The 27,501-nt window shown below is 43.5% G+C and overlaps 1 protein-coding gene and 1 long non-coding RNA gene across 7 annotated transcripts; one reads left to right on the forward strand and one right to left on the reverse strand.

Moving 5' to 3' along the window:
* The first annotated feature begins 5,488 nt into the window (after positions 1–5,488).
* On the forward strand, positions 5,489–11,168 carry LOC126517790 (uncharacterized). Of its 2 annotated transcripts, XR_008609680.2 has the most exons (3): positions 5,535–5,960; positions 6,030–6,198; positions 10,574–11,168. It is a non-coding gene; the product is annotated as an uncharacterized lncRNA (long non-coding RNA). The 2 variants fall into 2 exon arrangements; XR_011890987.1 differs by having other exon boundaries at positions 5,489–6,198.
* Positions 9,105–22,052, reverse strand: LOC126517789 (uncharacterized). Of its 5 annotated transcripts, none has more exons than XM_072285341.1 (4): positions 18,493–19,999; positions 15,195–16,468; positions 14,095–14,171; positions 9,105–10,309 (listed from the first exon to the last, which is right to left on the reverse strand). In XM_072285341.1, the coding sequence occupies exon 1, from the start codon at positions 19,996–19,998 to the stop codon at positions 18,778–18,780; it is 1,221 nt and encodes a 406-aa protein (XP_072141442.1). In that variant the 5' UTR covers position 19,999; the 3' UTR covers positions 9,105–10,309; positions 14,095–14,171; positions 15,195–16,468; positions 18,493–18,777. The 5 variants fall into 5 exon arrangements, with proteins under 5 accessions (XP_072141442.1, XP_050023542.2, XP_072141441.1 ...); XM_050167585.3 differs by lacking the exons at positions 9,105–10,309; positions 18,493–19,999 and adding exons at positions 20,006–20,191; positions 21,779–22,052 and having other exon boundaries at positions 11,073–14,171; XM_072285340.1 differs by lacking the exon at positions 9,105–10,309 and adding an exon at positions 11,073–11,618.
* Between the last annotated feature and the right edge of the window lie 5,449 nt (positions 22,053–27,501).

A 27,501-nucleotide genomic window follows, 5' to 3' on the forward strand; every position in this document is an offset into this window, starting at 1 on the left:
AAATAAGTTTATTTAATGATGCATTCCTTCAGACTTCTATTTTACTAAATATTGTGGCAATGAGTTGAATAATCAAATGCAAAATTAGTTTGTAAGAATATTTTTTTCTCGTTGTTTTTTTCGCGCCCGAGTAGCACTGGCTGTCGTAACTTCCAAAATCTTATTCTGTATTTGCCTCGTTGTACCTCAGTTAAAGTAATTACAATACGCTAAGTTTAGTCAAGTGCTTTTCACAATGCGAAGTTATGCTTAGTTGGTGAAATAATTTTATTATTCCTTAGCAGGCACCATTATTATTCCATACGTCACGGCGAACCGTTGCGGGTATGGTAGGTAAAGATGGCACGAGCACTGGTTTTTGTTTGCGCGGTTTTTTGGTTTAAGAATTAGGTCTGGCTTTAACAGTGTAAGAGCGGCTGCTTCTTGGCATCGTAGCGAGGTAATACACAAATACCGCAAAAACTATTTGCTTAGTGTTCGTTTGAATCGAGATCTAAAGGGCACACAACTCAAAATGCAAGGTCAGCAATTCGTGAAAGTAATGAGCACATGGCTTTTGGAGGATTATAAGAATATTTAAGCCTATTATTATAGAGCCTGCACGGTTCCAGTGCTGTTGCAAAGTAACGACGTTGTAAATTTTTAAATACGTACTCCGTGTATGAATGTCTGTTTTTGTAACTTGACAATGTGGGACAGTTTTACAGGGGCCTTGAAGCGCTCTTTATTGACGTAGAGAAAGGCATTCGAAGTGAAAATAGGCTATTGAAGTACTTAGCCGCAAAAGGTACCTCAATGCGTTCAGCAGGCCGTGTTTCAGGCCGTGTTTGGTTGCTATTGGCAATGAAACACGGCCTCCGCTGTGGTCCCGTTCCTTCTTCAATGCCTTGGACGGCGAATGCTACGGCGGAATGGGGCGTGCCCGCAACGCTGCGCCCTTCTAAATGTCACCGTGGCGCGCAGTACAAATTTCATTTAGGATGTTACTGTAGAGGCCACGATTTCTTATTTTTATGCCTACGACACCATAAACATTAGCCAAACGTGGTTTTCCTTAGCTAGCCGCAGTGCGCTTAGTCAGCAGACTCGTGGCGGCACCCCGCGGCGGCCGCGGTATCTACGCTACGTTGTAGACCGCAGCTACCAGTAGCAGCTGCGTATGGGAATTCACTTTATTAGGTAATAAAGCGTCAAGAAGAGCAGGCTGCTGTTTGAAAAAACGAGCCTTTGAGAGAAAGGTTACTTCGCCATGGGATCTGCTTGCTAACTCCAAGCACCGCGTACAACAGTAAAACTTGGCTAAGGTTGTTCACAGCAGCGTTTGCTACCGGCGGACTATGTTATCTCACCAAACTCGAGGGGTTGTTCACGATCCCTTTAAAGAGCACCCTACGCGCTTTCTTTCTTTTCAAAAAGAAAATACAGACGGCTTGCAGTGCCAGTTCAACAAAGCTCCATGGGCATTTCACAAATGCACGGTAGGTGAGCAACAGCTCCAAACAAGCGCTATTGGAATTTTTTTGTGCCGGTGTTGCTGTCAGACTCGTTTCACTCTCGGAGGTGTCAATGTTGGCGCCTGAATCTGCGTGGCCGGCTTTTCCTGTGTTGATTTCCGCCTCGTTTTGTCCCTTTTTCTCGTCCTTGCGCTGCTATGCGGAATGCGTTTTCCGACGTTTGCACTGCTCACGGACCCGAAAATTCCAAACAACGCCTTCTTACTTCCTTCTGTTTTCTTGCGGAATACTTGAGCACTGATTGCTTGGAACTGTCTACCGAATCACCCAAACACAAGAAGCAAAATAAATTTCCTAACAAGAATGGCTCAGTGGCCTAAGCATTCGTGAGGGTGAGCGGTGGGTATCATAAAACAAAAAGTCTGACCTTCGGATAGCCACCTTTTGTGGCATTGTAACGGGCTCGCTATAGTAAGACAGAAGCACCAGGCACATACCGCCACCACGTCGTAGGCACGGAGTGCGCCTCTGGCCGGGGCTCGAGGAACTATAAACTCAATACAGTACAGTGAGTTGGTATAGTTGCACCTTTGAAGGTACTCATGGCGCACACATTATTAGAGTGGAATTGGCAGGGATGCTGTCACCATGACGAGCAGGTTGTGATTTTGTTCTTTCTTTTATATTACTTTGACTCGAACAGAAATGAATCTATTCGCGTGACTCCACAAAACAATTCGACATCTTCTGTTATATTTGTCTAGGACGTGCGAGCCTAACATAATCTAGCTGTCTTCTTTTGTCCATCAAATCGGCATTTACTTCCATCACCTCCCTCTCTGAAAGGGTCACAGGTTACAGCATACACGTTTAAATGACGATAGAAAATTGTTCTTTTGGTGTTTAAATTCAGCAAGATGGTAACGAACCCTAGGTAATAAAAATAATCCAAGTTCTCCCACTATATACGGCGTAGCTCGTAAACAATGTCTTGTTTCGGTATGTTCGGACTCAAAATTTTGATTTATTGAGGTTTCTATGCGGGATGAACGTGCACGCAACATCCACAGTAGGTCACGGGTAGCTGTGTTCGTCTTTCAGCTACGCTCGTGTCCTGTGGTCCTGAGGATGTGTCCTGTGGTCCTACGCTCGTGTCCTGAGGCAAGACAGTTTCTTCCCTTCCCCGCGTGGGGAAAGTACGACTTCCTTTCGACTCTATGCAGCTTTTTGTCTTGTGTGTTATGCGGCATCTTCAGAAGTCTCAGCGAATCAAAGGAATATTCACAGTGACTGCGACTAGTAAAAAGAAATCATTTCTTAGAAGAACAATGGCGATAAGAAACGTTTTATTCGTAACAAATGCGACACCATAAGTATTGAGAACACATCATACTAGAATAAAAAAAAAGAGACGGTAACTCCACAATGCACAATACACGTCCGGTTTCACCTGTTCTGGGCACGTCAAATGTCCAGCATTATAAAGCCTAACAACTACGTTCTTTTTACTCGAACCTGAGCGAATCGGCACCAGTGTTTGATGCCGGTGTCGGCTCTCATAAGACAGCTGATGACCCTTCGCGCTTCTGTTATGTAATGGCGCACTTTAACGTGTCCGAAACTTCGATCGTTCTCACGTATAAGTCTGTGATGCCAGCGGCATTCTCAGTTACCTGTGCATGTAAAACACAAATCTCGTGCTTCGAACTTGGTAGCAATCAATAAATTTCTTGGCGTTGTGAAAAGTCAAAGGGTCAACGTTGCATGCGAGTGCACACTCAATAATAGTTGGATCAAAGTAAACCTACAAAGCAATTATTAAGCCCAGAAACTTTTGCTTGCTTATGCACTGTCATCAAAATCCACTCAGTAGGTTGCGACAATGTAAGAAATATTCGCTGTGTTTCCATTAGGCCGCTGCCCGGGAAAAAATATGTAGAGTCCAACATTGCTGAAATTAATGTGCTGTGCATAGCACCAATCTTGATCCGCGGTGAAGGCAAGCAATCTTCTAAGCATGATTTCTGAAACTCAATACCTAGACGGTAATAAAGCGTAGTTGTTTGCTTTGTGCACATATTTATTTGTAGGCGGCGCACGCTGGGAATGTAATATATGTCACCGGAATGTCTTCCAATATCTGAAGCCCGTCAGGAAAATATCGACAAATTTCATGCAACATCAGTGATATATACATGCAAAAAAAAAAAAAAACAGGAAAACAGTCTTCTGCAGCACTACAGCCTGAAAACAAGTAATGTATATCGCTAGACGCTCGCGTCTCCGTCTAAGAATTTGTGCCAAGATAGATTACTTGGCAGTGTATGGACTTGGCATCAATATTTTCTGCGTTCCATATCTTACCTTCTTTAAGCGCAAACAAGGCCATACAACCGTGTAAAAGTATAGCTCTGCGCCACTTATGTGAATTCATACCGTAGTGCTAGGCGGAGCAGCAATTCTACGTACCATAACCTGAAAAGAGGAGGGAAATAATCGCTTGGCTAAACCGATAGTTTATATGGAAACATAAATCACCAACTCAAGGCTGGTATGCTTCAGTAGCATACAGAAGTCTCCAACTGAAAAGCACCTGAATAGTGTCTTATACAAGTGAAAAGCAAACAGCAACCCTCCGAGTCGGTAGCGGTCCATAGTAGAAGTTTCAAATTCGATTTACAATTTTCTGGCTACAATTTGGCGTCTAGAAACATAGACCACATGAAAATACTGCACATTATTCCTGTCAGGTTAACATCTCCAGCATATCATTAAAGCTTGTTTCTCAGAATTCGGGACATTTTCAATGTAACGAGCTTAACCAGTTTAACCTCATATGGGAAACTTCAGAGAGAGAGGGAAAATGACTGAACGATTAGAGGGAGAGAAGTTCACGGTATACACGCATATACGCGCAATGAAGCATTCGTGGTTCAGTGCATTACAAGGGGTCACATAGGCTACGCCATTACGAGAAACGGACCAGCACTTTTGCGACTTCGAGGATCGATGACACATGAGGCCATCAGCTCTCCAGGATCATCACTTCTGCAATTAATGTTTGAAAACTTGTTTCTTCAACTCTAAACAGCTCCACTAGTGCAATGATTATTTAGTTGATATAGACTTCAAGACGAAATGGACGTCACAATATTGACCGGGTTAGAAACTGTGGTCCTTCATAATGAAACGGTATTCTTTAAAGTCAGAGGGGAGGGGAAAACACTGTGAATTTTGTTCATTTGACTAGAAGAATAGAGATACTGTACCATTTTACAACTAAAGCTACATTGTTTAAACATTGAGAAATGTGGTTACATATGACCTCTAGGAAGATTTCCCAAAAAGCCACCGCTGCGCATAACCCTATGAATAGGTATATCTTTTCCTGCACGTAATACTCTTTCTTCCACGAGATTTTTGAATTGAGGTAAAACTGCAGATAGTGTAGAAACTTAATACTGCTGCGTCCGATGAGATTCTGGAAGGCACCTTCTCCTAAGAGTTCAAAATGGAACTAGGCACAGTAGCACTATTTGTGACAGTGGCAATCAGTGACACTGGCTGTTTGTGAACTTTTTCTTGCTACCGCTGGTAAGTTGCGGAAAAATTGCATAACTGGGGAGCATTTGATGTTTAGGAAGATGACACGCATACGCAGTTTATTCCCACTTACGTACCCTATACAGTTAAAACTCAATGTAACGAAACCCGATTTTGCGAAGTTCCCGATCTAACGAAGAAATTTCGATTCCCCGGCAGGCACCTATCGGGTTATATGTTGTCATCAACCCGAATTAACAACGGTAACATGACCGAACTCTATTTAACAAAGTTTTTCCTGATATAAATGAGTAAAAAAGCCGGCGTTTTCTTAATAATTTTGACGCAGACGAGTTTTCCATCCAGCGTGCGCTCTACAGCTGTCAAGTCAAAACATCTAGGTGCCCTCGTCGCGGTCCTAGCACTACTTTGACGAGTCTGCACTTCGCGCCCATGCACAGAAGAGCGGACTCAGAACCGTCTCGGTAGAAGAGAAGCGTATCCCCGCAGGCTGGCTGTACCCGGTTTGGAGGCAAACCGGATGTGACGTGTGCCAGTGGCGTACTCCCTGCCCCCAGATAGGTACTTGTACGCCTAGGGAAAGACGCTGCTAGGTGCTGCTGCTAAATCCCTGTGGTTTCTGCCAGCCACATGCGGCCATTGCCGGGTCACGTAGGTTCGTTCGCGTGGTCTTGTTACGCCTCGCTGGATCGTGTACAGTCATGCCGTCCTTGCGCGGCGTGATTGTCGGTGAGTCAGGTTAAATTCTTAAATAGGTCGCGCCTGTGCCTAATTGAGTCTATAAAAGCCTGCACATTCAGTTTTGCTAGCTACAATGCAGTGCGGCTGGCGTGAGCTGTCTCCACGATGCGCTTCGAGCGTGTCGATTTCGCCGTTCTTTATGTTGGCGTTAAGGACCTTGAAAGCAACATGGATCCACAAGAAATGTGCGACAACATCAAGGTAAGTCTACTGAAATCACAAAATTTGAAACAATAAGCGCTAATAGTTGTGTTTTCTTTTAAATTTTAGGCCTTGATTGTTCAACGAGACGGCCCCCGTCGTGCTGGTTTTCAAGGTGCTCCCTCGCTGCCTAGAAGATGCTGATGCGGAATAGAAAATGCAAAAACGTCGCTTGCTCAACCGCAAATTGACGGCTACGCTGAAGCGCATGCCGTGTCTGCGGAATTTGAACCCCGAGGTATGGACCCCCTTTTTCCAGCGGCATGCCGTTACATACCGTCAGGAACACGCTTGGCTTATTTCTGACTCGGTAAAAAATTTTTCACTTTTTCTCGCTTCTCGCTGCGGAAGAAATGCGGACCGTTTGTCGTAGTTCTGTCTCCATTACAGGGTGGCATTACTGCGGTGAATAAAGCAAGTGTTGCCGTTCATACTGTACGCATTTCACCCTTTGTTGGGCGATCGGAAAATATTGGTCCCACATTTCAGGGCTACTTCGCTATTATGTAGCGGTGAAGTGTAATTTCTACAATTGAACATTCCTGTGTAGATGTGTTTCTGAATCACGTTAAGCACATTTTTTCGTCCATTTCTTGGTCAAACAACGCGATAGAGCGATTGCGCAGATTGTTTACTTCCCTTTCTACAATGTTTAGTTTATTCTGTCGCCTTCCTTCAAACCACCACAGCGGCAAATGGACTTTTTTTATCGAAATTCCGCGTTTTCATAATAGCTGAATTTTGGTGCGGTTAGGTGTCTAAATTTCTCGTACCCACAGCTACCAAAACAGTTGATCAAATTATTAGCATCGCGAACAAATCGCATTCCTACATATGCGAGCTGCTACATATGAGCCCTCAAGAATTTTCAAGAAGCATCTTTTTTCTAAGAACCCTCGCGATATTGGAAAGCCCTGATTGAGGATTCTCATACAAAGCATGCTCAGTAAGTATAATGAAAACATGCACAAACAATGTATAATGTACTGGGTACTCTGGCTGCTTCTAATCACATTACAGGTGACCACGAGTAGGTAGAAACGGGCCTTGAGGCTGTATAGTGGGACGTAATATTCCCACTTTTCGCTATTACTGAATCGTAGTCAGCTTTGAGATCTTACGTTATATAAAAAATGCTTCATAAAAAAAAGCACTTGTAATGTCTCGGACACAAGGCGGCCTGTTCTCTGCTTGCGTCTATGAAAGGGTTAAGATGCACACACTATTCAAAGGTCGCATTGAGAACTGAGTTGCAGGCGCTACTATGCTCCGCAAGCAGCAGGATACTAAAAGGAGAAATGAGCAACACCGTACTGCCTTCATTTCTTCAAACCCTTCAACAAAGCTTGAACAAGAAATGCACGCTAGGGTGTCACTACAGACAGCTGCGGCAACACTGACGCATGCGCGAGGATATAAAATGAGGTGCAGCTGTGCGGTGCACGCTGCCATGAAGTTCGAATTAGTTTCCCCCTTGCGAAACTACCGGAAAGGACATATTGCATCCATCGGTGTTAATATATTTTCTATCATATTTTCTTGTTTTCAGCCAACATACACATCCCCGTTAAATCAAATAGATCACTGTAGATGGCGGCCACAAGCATATTACAAGGACTGTGAATTGGAAGCTGTTAGCTACCTGTGGCACAAAGTCGTGCAAGGGTACACGTAGTCTTTGTGTGCACATTGACTTCATGTTTTACCAATTTGACTGGCTCCTATTGCACTCCGGCTGAATAGCAATAACACACAGGCCACTTTACGTTCGAGCTACTCGAAAGCTTGCATTAGTGAAAAACATCTAAACTTTTTCTGGTACAGCCGTGCGTTGTTGGAAGTGTCTCAATGAATTGCAGTGATTGAACAGGCACATATTGGCTGTACCACTTGGATTTCAGCGTGCATGCGTTGGCTGGACCAAAAATTCTACCATATTTTACCTCCAAACTTTTGCTCACGATTGGAAAGCGCTGTTTCTGTTGTAAATAGATGTGGCTTGCACACAAGGTATGTGCATGCTAAGTGTCTTGGTAAAGAAAAGTAAAGGTATGCTGCATGAACAGAAGGTGCTGCAGCCACATAACCTGACCTTTGATCTTCATTATGCTCACATATTGAAGGGATGGAAGTAAGTGCGTGTCTTTTAGATGCTTGATTTCAGCCAGTTAAATTTGCCAACATGGGGATTCAAACCACTGGTGTCCATCTTGCTGTTGGGCTGAACTCTCAATTTAGTGAGACTACTAACTACTGCGTTCATTGGTGCTGACAGATATCAAGTCCGTTGTAGCTCAGCATTACTGTATACTGTCACCAAAATGTTAGAGAACCACTTGAGATCCTTCGATGTCAGCATCCTCATAATCAGTGGGCACCCCATAAGAAAAATAGGTCAACTTTGGCTGGTATCCTTGCCAGTGTGAGAAGGCTAGGCCACAGAAACTCGTTTTTCTGATTTGTGCACAATTCAGCCACGTTAAAATGTGGGGAGCCTAGACATCTAAAAGGCGAGGAGCAAGCAAATTGAATGCAGCTACCAAGCAAAAAATGTGGAAGCGTAAGCTGTTGATTTTTTACTCTAAAGGCACGTTCACACCAAAGACGGAGCGGCTAAACCGGGCAAAGCTCTTGGCCAGGGGATAAAAGTAGGCGTTAAACGAGGCGGCAAGCCCGATCGCTTGCGGACCACTTTTCCCGCCCGCCAGAGCTGTCCGATTTGCCGCGGCCAATCGGAACACCAGACGACGCTGGCGTGTGCTGCGCGATAAGGATGGACGACCGGTGCCACGAGACGGTGACAAGTGCGCCACGAAAACGTTAGATGCTCCGCCTCGGCGGTGCGGGCAGCCAGGCAAGCCGTCCAGTATACAGGGTGTTTCAGCTAACTAGGCCTGCAGTACTCAAATACAATCAATTCAGTAGACTACCCTGTTGAGCAACTTTAATACTTATGGCTCATTGAGAAACATCTAACTGCTTTATTTTTATGAAGATAGCTGCTGTGGTTATTTTTTCAGGACAAAAGAAAGTGCACAAAATCGAAAAAAGTACCATGCAACTATGCACTTTTTAGCAGTGACGAACAAATGAACAATGCGGCATGCAGACAGGATGTAAAAAATATGCAGATCTGACACACTGTGAAAATTATGTAAGCAGCTTTCTTTGCTGCTTGTGTTCATTGATGGCATTTGGCAGTGATATGTTAAATGTTACCTCGCATGCACCACTTGTGTTCGTAGTACACAGAGCTCATAGGCAGACGTGCGCTCCGATGCTCAAGGTGGTGCTGTGCACCATCCATATCCTGTGAGAGTAGTGGCACTGTCATTCTCTCACACGGCGCATCGCATGGCGGGTGAGGTAGAGAAATCCGTTTATTGAATCCTTAGGAGAAATAGTTGCTGCCACGTCCTGTGCCCTACAGAGCAGCGCCTGCTGGCCACACAGGCTTCTGTCATGCAGCATGGCCTCCCAGTGTTGTAGTGTAGGGACATTGAAGTTTTGATGCTGGACCACCACTTGCATACTGTCCTTTTGACGCCGTGGTGCTGTATTGCAGCTTTGCATCTGCACATCCTGTCTCAATTGTTGGCATGGACACACTTGCCGTGTTTATTTTTTCAGAAATAGCATAAACATGCCATACCACACCTTCAACTATCATTATAATATTTTTAGTTTGCCACTACAACTGTCACCATGTCTAGATGTAGTATTTTTCTTTTAAAGAGACTCTATACGAAGGATGCTTTCTGATGGCATCTTTACCTTCTCGTATGATCATTCAGCAAGCACAAAGTGCTGCAGCTTCTGCAATGCTTTTGTCTATTCCTTCCAGGCACACTACTGTCAATGTATCATTAGCGATGAAATAGAATACCGCCCGTTGCTCAAAGCAGCTTCAATATAGATTCCAATCGGCAGAATAGGCAGACTTGTGGCAGTATACAACTTTCTATAGCCATAAAAGGCAAGCTAGCATAGTGGGGCATCTCAGTGCTTGTAAAAGCATTCAACTGCATGTATCTCCAAATAACTAAGCTCAAGCAGACACTGCCAAAATTCGTGCTTCTCATGGTGAGTCGGTGCGGGAACTTGAAGGTGTCGCTTTTCCTTCATTTTTGTGTCTCTTATGGTTTTGCTAAGGCTCTTGCCACAGCAAAATTCCTCTTGTGGTATTTTAGAAGGGTAATTTAATAATCACCTAGGCGATGTCATTTCCGTCATTTGGTTGCACTGTGTGCATCAGTGCAATAAATGGGTCAAACGGCTTAATACGAAATGTTGCCAGGCCATTTTGGCACGACACTTGTGGATAACATTTTGGTGTGGCTTGGGCGAGACTGAAAGAGCGAAATTGACACATACAAGCACAAAGGCCAGGCACTGTTCCCTTGTGGCCTGCACAACCACTAGAATAGCAGCTAGTCTTATCAATTTATACTGAGTATCACAAAGTGTAACATTGCAAGAACTGTAGCTTGCTTGATGAGACAAGGCACTTGTAGCTGTCGCTGAAACATGTGGTGTGATCAACATGTACAAGGTTACAATACTCTACACCATTTTGTATTTAAGTTTTAACTTTGCCCACAATCTGATTACAGCTTTCCAGAGTTCCTTGGAAAATCCTCCCATGCACCTGCCATGTACATTGCCCTCCTCCTCGATGTGGCGTGCAAGATGGCAGCAGCAGCTGAAGAGGCGAAGAAAGGTCCACTTTATAATAGGTTGTATGTAAATAAAACTGATCGACCTCAACCGATTCGGCTTCCACTTTTGTCAAGACAATTGTCAGCAAAGCAATGGAGCAATTTCAGTGGGGCGATAGTAATAAATAGTGCATAGAAATTCTTGGAAGCCCCGTCAGCTTTCTTGCTGTTAACAAGCTGTCTTGGTGAGGTGGTTTAGGCAGGGAATGCCAATTCATGAGGGATGGTCATGGCCACCATGTTCAATGTATGTGCAGCATTAATCAGTTCTCTAGACCGAGTGCACTAATGTCACATGATACATTTTCAAACCTCGCATGCTTTCTTTGGGGCTGAGAAAATTAATGAAGCATGAAACTCAGCATGTTGCAGTTTTCAATTAACCATCACTGCATTTGTCCATTCTTGAAACAAATTTTATTGTACCAAATGCATACAGAATGAATTTGTGGAATATCCAAAGTACATTTTGCTTGTGTTGGTCAAGCAGCTGGCAGAACAAAACCACAAAGTTCCAAAGCAGAAAGGTAACACTTCTTTTGAAGTACGCAACTGGCGAAACAGTGTTGCTAACACACGAGTGCAAAACTTGCTGCCGATTAAAAAAAGGGAGCTGCTACACACCACTTTGTTCCTTGACCATTTATTTTTTCTTTTGTGGCTGATTTTTAAAAATCCTTGCTATAGCAAATGCAAGGACATCAGAAAATCAACGCACAACAGATATTGGGGCAATGGTGTAAAGTAATGAAGATATAATTTTGCATGCACATTATTTAGTCTGAAATAGAAGGATACAGCACAAACGTTACTCTTCAATCCCAATAAAAAATATGGAACTCGTGGGCTACACGAGGGCTACGGATTCTGTAATGTGCAGCTATACTTAAGTACACAAGCATTTTTGGATTCTGCCTCTACCTGGGTGCAGCTTTGTGACCTGGAATGAAAAGCCACAGCCATCGAGCTGCAGCAGTGGCGACATCACAGTAAAGGGTAATAGCGAAAAATTAAAACAATAATATGGCCATGCAACTTGCACATCAGATAGGTCACCTGAAGCTTCTATTTCCAATTTTTCTGGTGTTGCATAGGACAAAAATTTTGAAAAGTGATAGTGTACGATTTTCATACATTAACAATTATGCATATCTAGTTTTTTTTTAACCATGCAGATATTTAGCAAAAAGTTTTGAGCACAGAGAGCCTGTCGTTCTTGCAAAGGAGTTTCTAGGTGAGGAGGACACACTTTGCTGCTAATGCGAGTTTCAGAAAATTAATTTTGAAAAATTCAGTCACTTTTTTATTAGTAACTTGGCGGCAGCCTTCTAAATGGCATATTTGGAGGCAGTCACATGTGAACGCACACCCTTTCTTTTTCGAAATCTCGAAAATTGCACTTATTTTGAAATATTCATTATCGCGCTCAATTGAGTACAATCAAAACTTGGTGCATCCTGCTCCACATCAGGCGGCAGTGCCCTGTCAAGAAGTGTGGGACAAAGCTTAAATGATAGCCTGACACGGCACACTGATGCACATGCTTGCCAGGCAAAGTGTGTCGTATCAGCTGCCACAATGACTGGCCAAGATGTTGTTTCAGACTTTCTCGAGCCTGTTGTCGGGGGTGTTTCCATCTGATGAGGTAGCGGGACCTTCTTTTCTGCGCTCCCAGCACACTCGGTTCCAATATTGCCTCGATTTACCAGTGAAATTCAATGATGAATATCTTGAATTAGGTGCAACTTTCAAGATTTGTAAGACATGAGAGTGCTATAAAATGTGACTGCCTCCAAATTTGTGGAGTTCCAAAATAGAGGAATTCCTCTGCAAGAATGCCACATTTGCTGCGCTCATAACTTTAAAACAAGAAAATCTGTATGGTAATAAAAGACACCCTGTACATATACAGTGTGCATTGGAGCATTTCATGCAACCAATATTCAAGCACCTTCTGTCTACAAAGAATTATAAAGCAAATTTATGCTTGGAATCAGTTACGAGCACTGGAAATGCAAACACTGTGACGAACCCTGGTCACATGCCAGGCATTGTGTTGCTGCTCTCTGCGTAGGGCCTATGAATAAAAACCACCTTCAACATTACACAGTAAGCTACCAAATGCTATGTGTAGGAAGACTTAGTTCTTCAAATGCAATTATGACCTAGACATTCTAAAGCTTTTCTGATAATGTACTTTTAGTGAACAAGTACCCCAAACTTGAACAACTCTGAAGCTATAATGCCATTATTATCTGAAAGATGCACTCACATTTTTTTAACGCAGTAAGGAAACATTCATAATCGACAATGCCACCATAGACATGAGAGTCGTATAATATTGCACTGCGTGCAGCAAGGATAGCACAATCTCGCACAAAAGATTAGTCTCTCCCGCAGACTTTGAGGGCTTCTTTATTATGTCTCACTTATGATGCCGTGACATGGTACGAAACCATGATGACGTAACTTATGATCATGAGCTACTATTGAATGAAAGCTTATGCACACATGCATATTCCTGCATTGTAACTCTGGAGTGCACTTACAGTAAGGACACTGTGAAAAGAAGAAAAGGCCAACAGCAAGAACCAGGCAGCGCAGTGCTGTTTGCACCTTCTCGGCTGTTGTTGGTTTAAGTCACCTTCACTGCAGCAGAGTCATGTTATGCGGCGAAGCATATTTAGCATCATGCAGTGAAGCATATCTGAAGTTAAAGGGGACACTGTTACGGGGCCCCTGCTGGTGCTTATGGTTACCCGACACTATCAGCTTAAGTACTCGTACTGTGACCTCTTCATGCATTTGGACAACACCAATCGCCATGTGAAAACCTCTGTTCACTACTAATCTTGCTAAGAGCCTAAATTGTTTCCAAACTACAAATTTCACTAAGTGGCAAACTTGGCAATGCTTCTGGAACCTCTTTCTAAAGTACTTTAATACTACCAGGATGCTTCAATGTCAAACTGGATTAAAAACCTGGGATGAGATTGTGCAAGCTTCTAGCTTTCTGACTGTTTGCTTCACCTTCTACATCAGTGAGTAGGCAGTGTTCAATAGGCGCTCCCACTTCACCAAGCAGACGACCGCTGACGAAAGCATGGTGAAGGCGAATAATGAGAGCGCAAGCAAACATTCAGAATGCAAGATCTCGCCCTTGGATTTAGAGAAAGGAAGGATAATTTCAACACCAAGGAACACCAACACTGGGCAACATTCATGCACCAGCTTTGTCAGTTTTTTGATGCTCCCAGTACTTGTGCTGAAATCGTGAGAAAAGCCCAGAGAGAGTATACAATTCGAGAATCATGTACCTCTTACATTGTGGATGTCCATGCACTGTGCTAACGCATGAACACCACCACGTCTCAAAATGATCGAATGAGACATATTAAAGGCACAAACACTGTTACCTTATACGTCCTTGGTATGCAGAACCCCAGCACCTCCACCACTTCTAAGGAACCGCTTTATTCTTGCCGAGCTAGAGCTATGGCGAGGAAGAAGCGACACACACTACGTACGGATGAGGAAGATGACGGAAAGTCACATTGCGCTCACAATATCGCTAGCGTGGTAGTTTCCCAAAGGAAGCGGTCACACCACTGCGTATAAAGTGTATGCACAGGGATTCTCATACGTCTTCCCTGTCCAAGGGACTGGTGGCAAGCACCACAAAGCAGCACTGGTCAGGTGCATTCCAATTAAGTTATTAAGAATTGAGAAAAGGCCGATTCAACACAAAGCAACGACCTGACACCCTTGCCAACAAACCTGTTGAACTGGCATTAAGTTTCAGATATTTGCGGCCACACATATGTAAACCAATGGGCAAGGTTCTGACTGGTGTTGTAGAAGTCGCGGGGCGCTTTTTTCGTTGCGACGATAGATCGGATTCGTTTACAAGTAAGGCTCCAGGAGGGCACATGTAACCGGCAAACAGAGGCCTCAGGAGAGCATTAGATTATAATCAAGGAGGCGGCAGGGTACCCAAGGGGCAGCGGAGGGATCAAAACTGGAAGCAGGGCGGTCCCAAACTGGAAGCAGGTTATGTTGCCACAACTCACGGACCACCTTGACTCCAGCCTTGTCCGCGAAAGCGGACAGCTGCTGATCTTAAAATGCGTCAGAAAATTCGGAAAGTACGACTTACACACAGCCTACAGATATACTACTAGCACGCGCAGACCTCGGCGAGCCCCAACCCATGGACCAGTCCGCGTTCTAGCTCTGGTGTCCCCGTTACCGATTTGGTGTCCTGGAGACGCCGCCAATAATATGAAATAGTGACACGTTGTTACTAGTAAAAAACACGACTTAAGCCGCTAACGCTACGTTCAGCACTGCCGCGCCCAACAACTTCTACAACGCCTGTGAGAACTTCACCACGCAATGGTTGTTCTTGGCAATACTAAGAACTTGTGAATTTTGTGTACCGCTCATGCTTAACTTTGTAGTGCACTGTGGCTTAGAGAAGCACTACGATTGCGTGTAGCATACGTACACATCTTACCTGATAGACGGTGAACGGGGTCTTGTACAAATATCCGCTGAATAAGAAAAGACTACACCTTCACATGTGTTAAAACACATGCCAAACTTGAAAAAACAGACGTACAATGAACCTCCACACGTTAAAATAGCAAAAGCATCACTTAATAGTCGAAAACTATTGAAAACTTTGCAAGCGCCATGGCAAGCGCAAATCCGCCATTGCTGCTGATATTGATGTTGATCAGGCTGTCCCCTTGCGATCGAGTCGGCAAGCGCGTGGAAGCGCGTTTCTTTATTCTATGGAAGCGCAATTGGCGCAATGTAGCCAAAATAAACAAATAAAACTGTGAATCAACTCCAAATACACACACGCAAAAGAAAAATCGTCGGGATTCTCTATAACGACGTTTCCAACCCCTTGACCGATATTTCATACAGCTCGTTGCATTAATTAAAATACCTGCAGTGCATTGTTTTCATAACGCGCAAAAAAAATTCTGCACTTAAGCTTACCCGCACAAACACGCGGCGCAAATTCGTAGAACGCCACCAGTGCAGCCCCCACCCGCCAAGAAAATATATGACTAGTCAATAATAATAGCATATAATTATAATGTGAGCGTCGGCGCAATCAATGGAGAATTCAATTTTATTTGTTATAGAAAATCAAATGCAATGCAGTAAACAATGGATAGAATTAGGCATATAGCTTCCTGGAGTCTAAAAAAAATGTGCCTTGAAACTTGACGTGGTGACACGGCAAATTGTGGGTATACGATTGAAAATAATTGCTATAGTGTGTTCGTGTATGAGTAAGCTTCTCAAAAGGAGTTTCAAGTGTTTCCATGGTATGGCAAGCTTATATCTTGATTCATCAAGTTTTTTTTATTCATGTTGTTCAATTATGTTTAAAAAGCAAATTGTAAATCCCAATGGTTTTGTTTTTTACTAGGGGAACACAGAGTTGAGCCACTGTTTTGAAACAAACTTTTATTTAAAGGTAGTTACAAGTAACACCGACACCCTTGCTCATGAAAATCCCAATGGTTGTGTTTTTTACCGGGGGAAACACAGAGTTGAGCCACTGTTTTGAAACAAACCTTTATTTAAAGGTAGTTACAAGTAACACCGACATCCTCGCTCATGACAAAACAACTTTCACTCGCTGTGTCCAGACACTTGGTTCAAGGTGCATGTAATGCTTCATCTCCAAGCTTCGCGTGGTTTCTTAAAGGCATTGTGAAATCTACACGGTGTTTTTATTTTACACCTCCTCATCTCATAGCACAAGATCTGAAATGCATGAACAAGAAGAATCAGGCCAGCACATATTCACAGAAATGAACTCTTCACAGTGCAGTTGACAAGTGCAAAAATTACAGCAGAAACTGCCAGTCACATGATATGAGCACAACATAACTGTTCTTTTTGCGGGGAAGCCTCAATCCCATGCCGACATTAAGCTATATGGTGGTCATCACTGGCAATGTTTGAAAGATTTTCATAAAATAGAGACTGAATGTCTGGAGTATTTATCATAAGGGAAGTAGAAACTCGCACATCTTCTAAACAGCCCTTTGCAGTGCTAAATGTATGCTGGCTATTGATAGTAATAAATAGTATGACTGTTACAACTGTTAAACAAGACAAAAGCTCACAGGAATATGAAGGCTTGAAGTGATAAACAGTGTTTGGAGGGGGAATGTAGCTGGAGTGAACCTTTTGGCAAAGATTTGTTTTCGTCAGTGCCGCAATTAAGTTCGGCACAGCAATCTTTATGCACGCTTAGCTCACTTTCCCACACCCTCAATGTAGGATGAAGAGGAGAATAAGAAAGTGCGTAGAATGAAGTTGAAGTGTAGAAAAGAAATGGGGAGACAGTGAAAGAGAAGGTAGGAGCACTGTTGTAGATTATTCTTCGAAGGCTACTCTTCCAAAAGAAAAAGAGAAAAATAATAAATGTGTAAGGAAGCATTGCCAATTGTTATTATGCCTACTCAAGTAAGAGATGCACCATAAGGGATGCAATATAAAACTGATCTGATATGTAGAGTGGCCTAAAGCTTTCTGCATAGTCTTTACAATCATTATGACACTGTCTGCTGCAGCCAAATATGCAGAAGTTTTAATTGAGTGCTCATGACCAGAGCAACTTATCCAGACTGCACACAATACCACTGCATACGCCCTCTATTTTGGTAATCTGAAAAATAAAAGTTTATTCAAATGGGCAATAAGAACATCACATGGAACACAAAATCTAGATCGAATTATGAGGCATGCCACAGTGCGGGACTCAGTAATATTTTTGACCACCTCGGGTTTTGTGATGTGCACTTAAATTCAACTACACACTTTCTTTTTTTCATTTCACCACCACTGAAATGCAGCCACCTTTGCTGGGATTGAACCCGCAAGCTCGTGCTCAACAGTGCAACATCATAACTACTGCGCTACTGAGTGTTTACACAAATTTATAAGTAGCAAAACACATTGGAGGCTTTTGCACACTGAAACACTACACACCATCCAATGCACTTCCTTAGATCTATGTACAGACATACTTACCAGCGGCTCATATGACAAGCATGGAGGCGTGCTCTAACACACTACCATCCAACAGCTGCCACATACCATAGATGACCACTGGGTCTGTACCTATCTTCACAGAACACTTACCAGCAGCTCATACAACAAGCATGGAGGCATCTCTCGTGCTCTAACACACATACCATCCAGCTGTGACATATGGCTGCACACCACAGACAAAAACAGACGGGCTAATCATCAGAGACCACATGTCATGATTTGTTAACATGCGAGCCCTCAACCTGCTTCAATAAGGCATGACAGCACAGCACTACTGCACCACTTCTCTCTTCCTAACTGCACTGGAGGCTTGTTACCAGTAATCGTGCCCTGCTGACATGGTTATCTCTTGTTTCTATGTTGCTGTCCCTAAGCTGTTATTTAAGGACTTCCTTTTGAGCTTCAGTGGGCCTTGAAAGGCTAGATGATGGCTGCGACAATCTAGGGTTTTTTGTAGAGTGAAATCTTAACAGGTGCACAACTTTTTTGTTGGCTGGTTCATTTGAATGGTCTGGCATCTTTCTTTTTGGGTCACTTTCACTTTCAACAAGCATGAAAACTGGCTCAAACAAATTGTTTGCCTTCTCAGCCACACCCTCAGAGACTTCACCATATGATATTGCCTGTGTGACCGAGTCCATTTTCGCTCTTAAGAGTGCTGAGCTTTACACTGCTTTGGCTGCTTCCAGCTTTGTTATACTCTGTACAATGTGCAATGCCCGACTTGCCTCACATGCTTCTTCGGGTGAGCTCTCATGGGCCTTGTTGCTGCTAGTTGGATTAGCGATGACCACACAGTGAATGTGCTTGCACACTGTAAAGTGTATAAGATGGTCATAGCAAGTGCACATGTAAGTATGCACACACACTGCACATTCCTTACACCTCAAAGGACAGCAAGCACCATCTCCCACTTTTGACACTTTATATGAGAGCCCTTTATTAGACTGAGATGGCACAGTCTATATGCCATTTTCATTTAATTTGGCACAGCCATCTTCATTTAATTTGGCTCAAGCTGCCATTTCACTGCCAGACCTGTGGTTCTTCTGAATTCTGCTCAGCTTCTTACCCTTTACCCCTTTCATCATCTGGATAGCCCTTTTCATTAAAAAATGATTTGTCAAGTCCATGAGGGCAGAAATAAGTTTGTCACCATGCTTATTCTGTTTTCTCTCCAGCATAGTATGCTTTAACGTCCTGCGCTTGCTCTCAAGGTGCATGTTAGTGTTGACAGCTGCTCTAGTCCTAAAGCAATAGGCCCACTCTTGCGGCCTAACTGCATAGTGGTCATTGAAGTACTTCAGGAAGTCCCTCAGTTCTTCTTCCTCACTAGAAAGGAATTGCTTAAAATAATCTTCAAATGCCTTTTCCGCGAGGAACTCTAAGAGTAGCCACACACTATGGTAAACATGTGGCCTTAGCTGTTTCTCTACACACTCGAGTATCTTCTTACGCCAATTGTTATCCACATGCCAGGCACTGAGAAGTTTCTGTTTTGCGGCACCCATGACCATGGACCATGCTTTGTAGAATTGCGACTCATCATCAGATATCAATGTCTTAGCAGCCACTTTTTTGGCCATGGCCGACTCCAGATATTTGAAGAATGCTGTCAAAGTTTGCTCGTTCATCCGGTTGCAGATGAAATAAGCTATAGCTACACCTGATCCTATTTTATCTAGCACCAGAAGAGTGGTCAGCTCAAACTGGTACTCTGTAGTTCCATGTGTGGAGTCAAGACATACAGTACCTGCAGGGCCCAATTTTTCTAGTAGCTCCTTCCGAGACTCTGTCATCAGAACAAGAGCAAAGTCTGCTGAAGGAAATGTACCACTTGGGTCCACTGCACCTTGTGCCTTGTACAGGCGGACAAGTGCTTCACCTTTTTCTTTCATCACAAGCACCCACATGTCTACACTGATAGCGTCATTAGTGTGACAATGTTCAGGAGCAGCAATGTTAAACTGCTGTTTGATGTTATGCAGGGTTGAGCACTCTGCCAAGTGCACGGGCCTCAGCTTGGATGCCACAGATGTTCTTACTCGCTTTAGAATGGTTTTCATGGGCACACCCCTTTCTAGGTTCTCTGCTACGCTGGCCTTTTCCTTGTCACTCATTCTCAAGTGCTGAATTTCTGCTTTATGACCGTAATGGTTTCTTTGATACCTGACTTTTATGGTGGTGCCTTCAGGTGTCGGTCGGTAATTGTGACGGTAATAAATGAAAGACATATCTTACCAGACCTACAGCTCCCCTGACTTTTCTCCCGACGGTCACTATGACCTTCCTTTTTCCTTGCCTCGCCTGATCTATTACAGTAATAGTGGATCCTTGTTTCTCCACTGGCCAGCTTTTTGGGGTCCCTGGGCAAAATGAACCAGCAGTTTTGGCTACCCTCTTCTTCTGCTTTCCATTCATGAAATTCTGTAATAAAAGCACAAAATAGCATTAAATAGTGACAAGTACTATTGGGAGAGAGATGCAAACAAAAATAATCACTCTGAAGGCTTTGGACACGGGCTAATGTAGCATTTATTTTACTCCCTCACCTTCAACTAGACTGTGTCATGAGGTCACCCTTGATATTGCTCAAATTTATGTTAAAATTGAATTTCAAATGCAATGCGCCATAACTTCAAAAAATTTATCATATTAGTTTTGTTTTAATAAGAAACAAATATGAAACTTAAGCATGATCTATGCTCACTCCTTCCTCAATATTGAATCAGACTGTACATTCATAGCAATGCTGTTACGATAAGACAAAGACGAACTGAGAGCACATGGTGCAAGCTACGCCCCAGAACAGTGTGAATCCCTTCTCTCAGTTTCTTCTTGAAAAGCTCCTTTTCAAGAAGAGCTTGATTTTTTACTGTAGATAGGGGCTTGGCGAGGGAGTGTTCCATCGTCACGCGGTTATGATCTGGCTTGGGCATGCGCCTGGTTCGAAGAGGCAGCATTATGTGTGATTTCAATAAACCAGTTGCTAGTCTGCGTTCGTCCTGTCTTCTTCTACGTTGGTGTCTTTTCTCAAGCGCAGTTTAAGTTCACAAAAAGATGTCTTACCAAGTAGCCTCCTAACACACTCTTCTTAAAGAAAAAAGGATTGCGCGTGCGTCAAATTTCGCTCTACTTTATGAAATCTACAACCAGAGTCCTTATTGAGGGACTGTGGTACTACTAAAGAATTTTCCCAAAGTACGCCGGGAGACCAAGCCGCTGACAGCCGCAATTGCAAGTGTGGTCGTGGACCTACGTCGGCCTGCATTCGGACCTATTGCGGCCTGCACTGAGGCGAAGACTACACCAGGCACGCAAGTAGCGCAGAGCAACGTCAGAACGCAGAGCACCGTCAGAACGCAGAGCAAATCCCTCCTCTCGTTTAAGTAAAAAAAAAAAAGGGGGGGGGGTTGCGCGAGCGTCACATTTCGCTCTATTCTATGAAATGTACTGCTAAAGAGTTTGCCCACAATACGCTGTGAAACCATCCCGGCGACATCCGCAAATTCATGTATGGTACCGGTTCTGCGTCTCTGCCGCATTGCAACGTGCACTGAGGCGAAGACTAGGCCACGCACGTATGTGGCACAGTGCAACGTCAGAACGCAGAACAGCTTACTCCTGTCGCTTAAAAAAATAAGATGTACAAACGTCAAATTTCACTCCACTTGCTGTGCAGGAAAGCAGACAATGCCAAACGTACGTCATGTAGCGCATCGCTGGGAGCGCGCACACATGACTATACTATAGATGGATAAACAAACAAATTATATTTAACGAGGATACAAACTTCAAAATACCCCAAGGAAATAAATTAGGCACCTGCGCAAAAGCTGCTCTTCGCGAAACAGATAGATAAAAAGAAAACAAAGGCCCGCAAAGCATAAACAACTGCCTTTTTGGAGGCACACTGCGCAACAAGAAATTAAAAAAAGTCCAAGATATAATATTGCGTTTAAACGTCATTTGCTCACGATGACTGAGAATAAACTTAATAAAACTGTTCCTCACCCTTATTGTTCCGGAACACCAGGTGCACGTAATCAGCCTCGAAGTTGTGCGCAGCGATCTGGTGCACCGAAAACTTCTCCGTTGTAGGCAGGGAAGTGCCACATACGTCGCATTTCATCAATTTCTTGACATCCACGGCCATTTTGTGAACGTTCCTGATGTGTTGCAGCATGTTCTTCCTCTGTATGAATAGTTTGCTGCAGAATTCGCAGCGACGATCGTCATCCGCGATGGCAGCTCGATCACAGACGTGCACCATTCCGACATTGCACGCACTAGGGTTGTTGTATAATCCGACAATACAGGGAAGAAACCTCCCCAATCACGTGACACACTAGGTATTCAGTGGCCCCATAGGGACAGTTGGAAACCAACTTAGGGAACTAACATCCGGGAACGCAGGGTCACGTGGATGCTGCCTTCTATTGTTCACCGGCCTCAGCCGGCCTGCGGGGAAACGCATGTGGTAGAAGTGGCGGTGGTTGTTTTCGTTGTTTCATGGTTTATGCCAGATGGTTGGACTAGCGGCTAATAGAGTGCCGCGGTAGCTTTTGCATGTCACTACGGTACAATTGAAAATTTCGAAGGACAGAAAGCTGCCTCTTTCGATTTTACGAACTTCTCTATTTAATGAAATATTTCGAGCGTGGTCATCATTTAGTTAAATCGAGTTTAAACTGTAATTGTACTTAACTGTATGGCGTCCTTTCAGCCCTAAAATTTCGGAAGCTGTGTTACTGAGGATTCAGACTTGAAACTACTCTTTAAACTGTTTTGAAAGCAAGCATTTTATATATGCACACAAACGTTAGATATAGTAGAAAGGCTCCGGCGTTCAATTTTCTAGCAGAGCCTGTGTCACGTATCACATGACCCCCAAAGACACGTATAGAGTGAACAGCAGTGACAAAACTTGACGTGTCAGAAAGAACTTTTCAAACCTAATATCGCATCTAGCACGAACGCCTTACAGACGTTTAAGACGCAACTGTTCCACAAATCAATGTAACCCACTGAATTGTTTATATGGCAATCTTGTATACGATCCACATTGAGACCTACAAAAGAACGGGCGCTTAGAAAGAAGCACCGATCAAACAAGCACGCTTGAGAATCTGGCCTGAGATAGGTTTGCCGGTTGTTCCGTAAAAACATTTTCTATCTCAAGTCACCTTTCTCTAACTCTCTTCTGTCACTGAGAATTTATGTTTTAGGCATTTTAGTGCTTCGTTGTTGTGATGCTCTCCACCAGACCTACGCTGCCTTCGTGTCCTTTCTGAGCACACGTCGTGTTGCCCTAGAAGTGTCATTTGTCACGCCCTCCAGACAGCCTGCGTGGCTTCTTCTCCACAAAGCAATCTTTTTCACATTTACGGCAAAGCAGGACCGACCTCGATTGCTGCTCTTTGCATTTTCTGTGGTTCTACTGCGAAAAGGAAGCACTGGGTTTCCTCGAAGAGGCTGTTTCGACAGTGTACAAAGGAAGAGTTTGCTGCGAAACAAAAGAAAAAGGAAAACACGAACTTTAGCGCTCAAATTGAGAGCTAACTTTCTGCTGCCCGCTGTCGCTCACTTATGTTACGATCCAACTGTCATAATCACAAGCTTCATGAGAAGATGATGAAAAAATACCCGATTTAGGTCATGTTTGGGTTCACCAAACGAGCCTAACTTACGCGTTAGAAATGGTCGCAGAGATGCCCATAGTGTTTTACTGCCCTCTCACGCTAAGATATATCAGAGAACCGACCGGTAGCGTTGTTAAACTAATCATGTATCATTTTCGATGTTGAAGAATCTATTACACTCTTTTGACCTTAAATGTACCCTTAAAAGAGTATTTCAGACTCCTTGCAACTCTTGTCTTGTCCCCAAAACAAAAAGATATTTAGTTTACAAGAAAACTGCTTCTGAACGGACCGCATACATTTAACTCAATTGGAATCATCCAGCCTCGAGTGGGGGTGAGGCGACGTTGCATAGACCATCACCTATCTTTACTGCCATGGGCAAGTAAAATGGCGCCCAACAACCGGCACTGCGATTTTTTTTTTTTTGCGCCAAAGGAAAACCCGCGCCAAGGAGAAACCGAGCGAATATAGATCATTGTATTCGCCGCTATAAAGCACCTCTTGGTCAAATGGCATGGCCCGTTCGGGAATCCCGCGGCATCACACGAATCAATAATGTTCTTTCACTCACTCACATCACACGGATAGGGCATTCTCTGCTACTTGCAGCTTGCGTGAGTTTCGCGAGCAACCTAAAGCGGCGAACTACAACGTGATTAGGAAATTACTAAAACGTGAAAGCATCGCGCGGACACAACAAGAGAGAGGGCAAATGATAAATGAATGGTAGGCAGGTTAACCAGGACTGAGCCCGGTTGGCTACCCTACACTGGGGAAAGGGAAAAAGGCATGGAGAGATTACGGACAAAAGGAAACTTTTCGACCGCCCGCATCGTTGTCAAGAGTAACGTCAACGAGTTCTTTGCTCTAAGAATTTAAGAGAACTTGACAAGTAGCATTTTCTTTCGCTTTACAGTGCAATGCAGTCATACTTTAATTACTCGTGGTTGAGTACTAGGGATGAGATTATAATGAGAAGTGCCTTCGGCAACGGGCTACAACTTGAATGTCCCAGGGGAGTCCTTGATCGTGTCCTGTGTTTACCTCAATTTCTCGAGTACAAAAGCGGCGTTCGCGATTATATTGACGTCTTCGACGTTCTCGAGAGCTAATCTGTCCCTTTAGCTTGACCTAACATTTACCTCCAGTATCCCTTTAAACGCATCCATGCTGCACCGCAGACTGCGGAGGAGAGATTTGCTACTTCAAAGCGATGTTTCATGGCCCCCTGACAATAGCGAAAAGAAAGTGGGCTAAGCTAACTCTAGTAATACAGTTTGATAGTAATACAGAGATTGATAAGTTTGTCCATATACATTTTTCTCCTGCGGTTTCTTCAGATGCGCGCTCCGAAAGCAATGGCTGAAAATGAGATCGTGCTTCGCTCTCTCTCTCTCACTCACTCTTCGGCGTTGTGTTCATCATTCTGGAGCCAGCCACAATCATGTCTATCATAGTTTACGTGTTCCTTTGGGACAGTAACCACACTTAATCAATTACACAATCAATCAATTAATCAATCAATCAATCAATCAATCAATCAATCAGTGAGGCAGTCAGTCGATCACTAATATGAACGACACATTGCCCTTGTCCGCGATCACCGATTTTCTTGTTGACTTATAGGTCGATTGAATATAAGAGGCAGTGGAATGACGTACACAATGACTTTAGCAAGTTACTGCCACTTTTATGTATCAGGTATGGTATTTTTGAAGTATATTTCCAGTCCTCTTTCTTGGACCGATTGCGGAGATTCTGCAGCATAAATATTATGAGTGCTACTGGGGCCACTCGGAATGTGCCCCTGGAGTTACTGGGTATATGTGCCACTGGGTATACGGTGTCACTAAGTGTGTGCCGACCTTTGATAAATCTTTTCGACGCCAACTTGGGCTTCGGTCGCTGGGGTCACTGGGCACGTGAAAACTATGACGATCATGCTGACAATAAAGTCAGTTGATGATTATGTGAATGTGATGTCGATCTTGATATGGTGATAATGGTTATTACTTATTACCAAAAAATGGTTAATTCGTCATTTAAAGAAATTGGCCGTGACACGAATGTCTAATGCGTATTCGAAGAAGCAGTGGGAGGTATGTTGTAAATTCACAAGTAGAAGTTCCTAAATGTAAGCAGTATTTTATTATTTAAGGTTTCGTTCAAACAGCGAAGCAATCATAACGATATTAAGCACGCGATGCCAAGGCTCCTACGCACCGTAAACAGCACCCTAGAGGCGACGGCCATCGGTGAATGCCTATAGGGGCGACATTCTTGATGATGATGATGATAACTTATTGGCATCCCGTTTGAAACAAGTAGTCACCTAGCCTGCTTGAGTTACTCATGTTTGCTATACAGGATTTTCATTTTATCAAGTTTGCTTACATTTCTTTATTTTCGCTTCCTCAACCTCCTTCATCTACCTTGTACCCCTACCTATCCCTATATTGAATCCGGTGGTATGAATCTCTTCCCTGCTTTTCTTCCTCCAATACTTTAAACGTCTCTTGCATTGCCGTAACTGGCCAGTACGAACTCGCCTTAAACTTATAACTTTTGTCTTTGTAGGTGGCATTCGCCTTGCTTTCCAGCAATTTAAGCAGAATATTCTTCGTTCTAATGACTTGCTCTATGGCATTATTAGGCAGTGCCTTGGTATTTGGACCGAGCTTCCTGATTAGTTATATTGGGATTTCATCGGATTTTGTTGCCGTATAGTTAGGAACATATTCTCCTGTTTTTCCTAATAAAAGCTTTTTATGCTAAATTTTGATCTCTCAGGATTCTCTGTTGCTGGATCTGTTTGAGTCTGAACTTCGCTTTCTTTGGTGCCGACGTCATCCCTAATAATGTCCGTGATGTACACAGCGCATCGTCTCCTTCGTAGGCGTTACCGTATTCATTCATTATAGCCGTTTGTGAATTTTTAGTAGGAGCATTAGGGCTCTTAGATGGTTCTAGAATCTTTTTGGTGAGCCTTTGTCTCTTTTGCGATTGTTATGAAGGCAAGGTTCACTTGTGCATTTAATTTTCTCTTTCACAAGCTCACTCGCCACCGTTTTCGCTCTATTTGTTCCACGTAAGACCACTTCTTCATGTACTCCCAGCTTTTTGGGTTGTCGATGAACTCTAGATGCCTGCTTACGCTCTTCTATAGCTTGCTTCATTTTCTTGTTCCACCGCTTAGGTGGCATACTCTTTCTAATGCAAAAATAATTCTGTTCGGTCTGTGCTATCTTCTGCCGTATTATGTCTACCAGTTCCGTCAATTCCCAGACTGTGGTAGGAAATACGTTCTTTTTTTTTTTTTTTTCTGGCGATCCCAGTTATTTGTGTTTCATTCATTTATAGAAATCCTAATGCTGTTAGTTCGTGTTATGCGTTAATATCTCTGTGAAATCTCGAGTTTAAAGTTTCGTGATCACTACCCAGACTATCTTTTCAATGTTCTTAATCATCATTTGGTCTAGTCGTAGACCGGTTCTGAGACTAAGGCGTAAAGAATACATGCCTGCCTATTTTCGCATTGACACGCTACCTGTCCATAATAAACAATGCACCGAACCATAAGGTTCGGTGCATCGCACAGGTCCAGCACTCGAGATCCTCTGTAACCCGTATATCCGTATAAATCCTCCATGTGCGCATACATATCCCCTACTAATATTACCCGGCCCGATTTCTCGGACTCAATGATATCTCTACTAATGCTATCAATTATTTCTTTATTTTTAGCTCTCCTATCACTACCTGTCCATAGGTAATGTACTCCAGGACACGTCTTTTGCCTTTCCCCGTGCCACTCATCCATAAATGCTGCTCACATGTCTTGTTTACCCCCTGCCACTTCATGATGATCATTATCATTGTCATCAATCTGTTTTATGTCCACTTAAAAGACGAAGGCCTCTGCCTGTAATCTGCAATTACCCGTGTCCTGCGCCAACCGATTCCCACTAGCGCCCGCGAATTTCCTAATTTCAGCACCCCCCTAGTCTTCTGCCATCCTCGACTGCACTTCCCTTATTTTGGCATTCATTCTGTAGCCCTAATGGTCCACCGGTTACCTAACATACGCATAAC

Source organism: Dermacentor andersoni, chromosome 11, assembly GCF_023375885.2.
Source record: "Dermacentor andersoni chromosome 11, qqDerAnde1_hic_scaffold, whole genome shotgun sequence".
In the NCBI taxonomy this organism is placed as follows: domain Eukaryota; kingdom Metazoa; phylum Arthropoda; class Arachnida; order Ixodida; family Ixodidae; genus Dermacentor; species Dermacentor andersoni.

Bases quoted from the DNA above. Each gene is read 5' to 3' on its own strand.
- LOC126517789 (XM_072285341.1), bottom strand. From the start codon at position 19,998: ATGTCTTTCATTTATTACCGTCACAATTACCGACCGACACCTGAAGGC.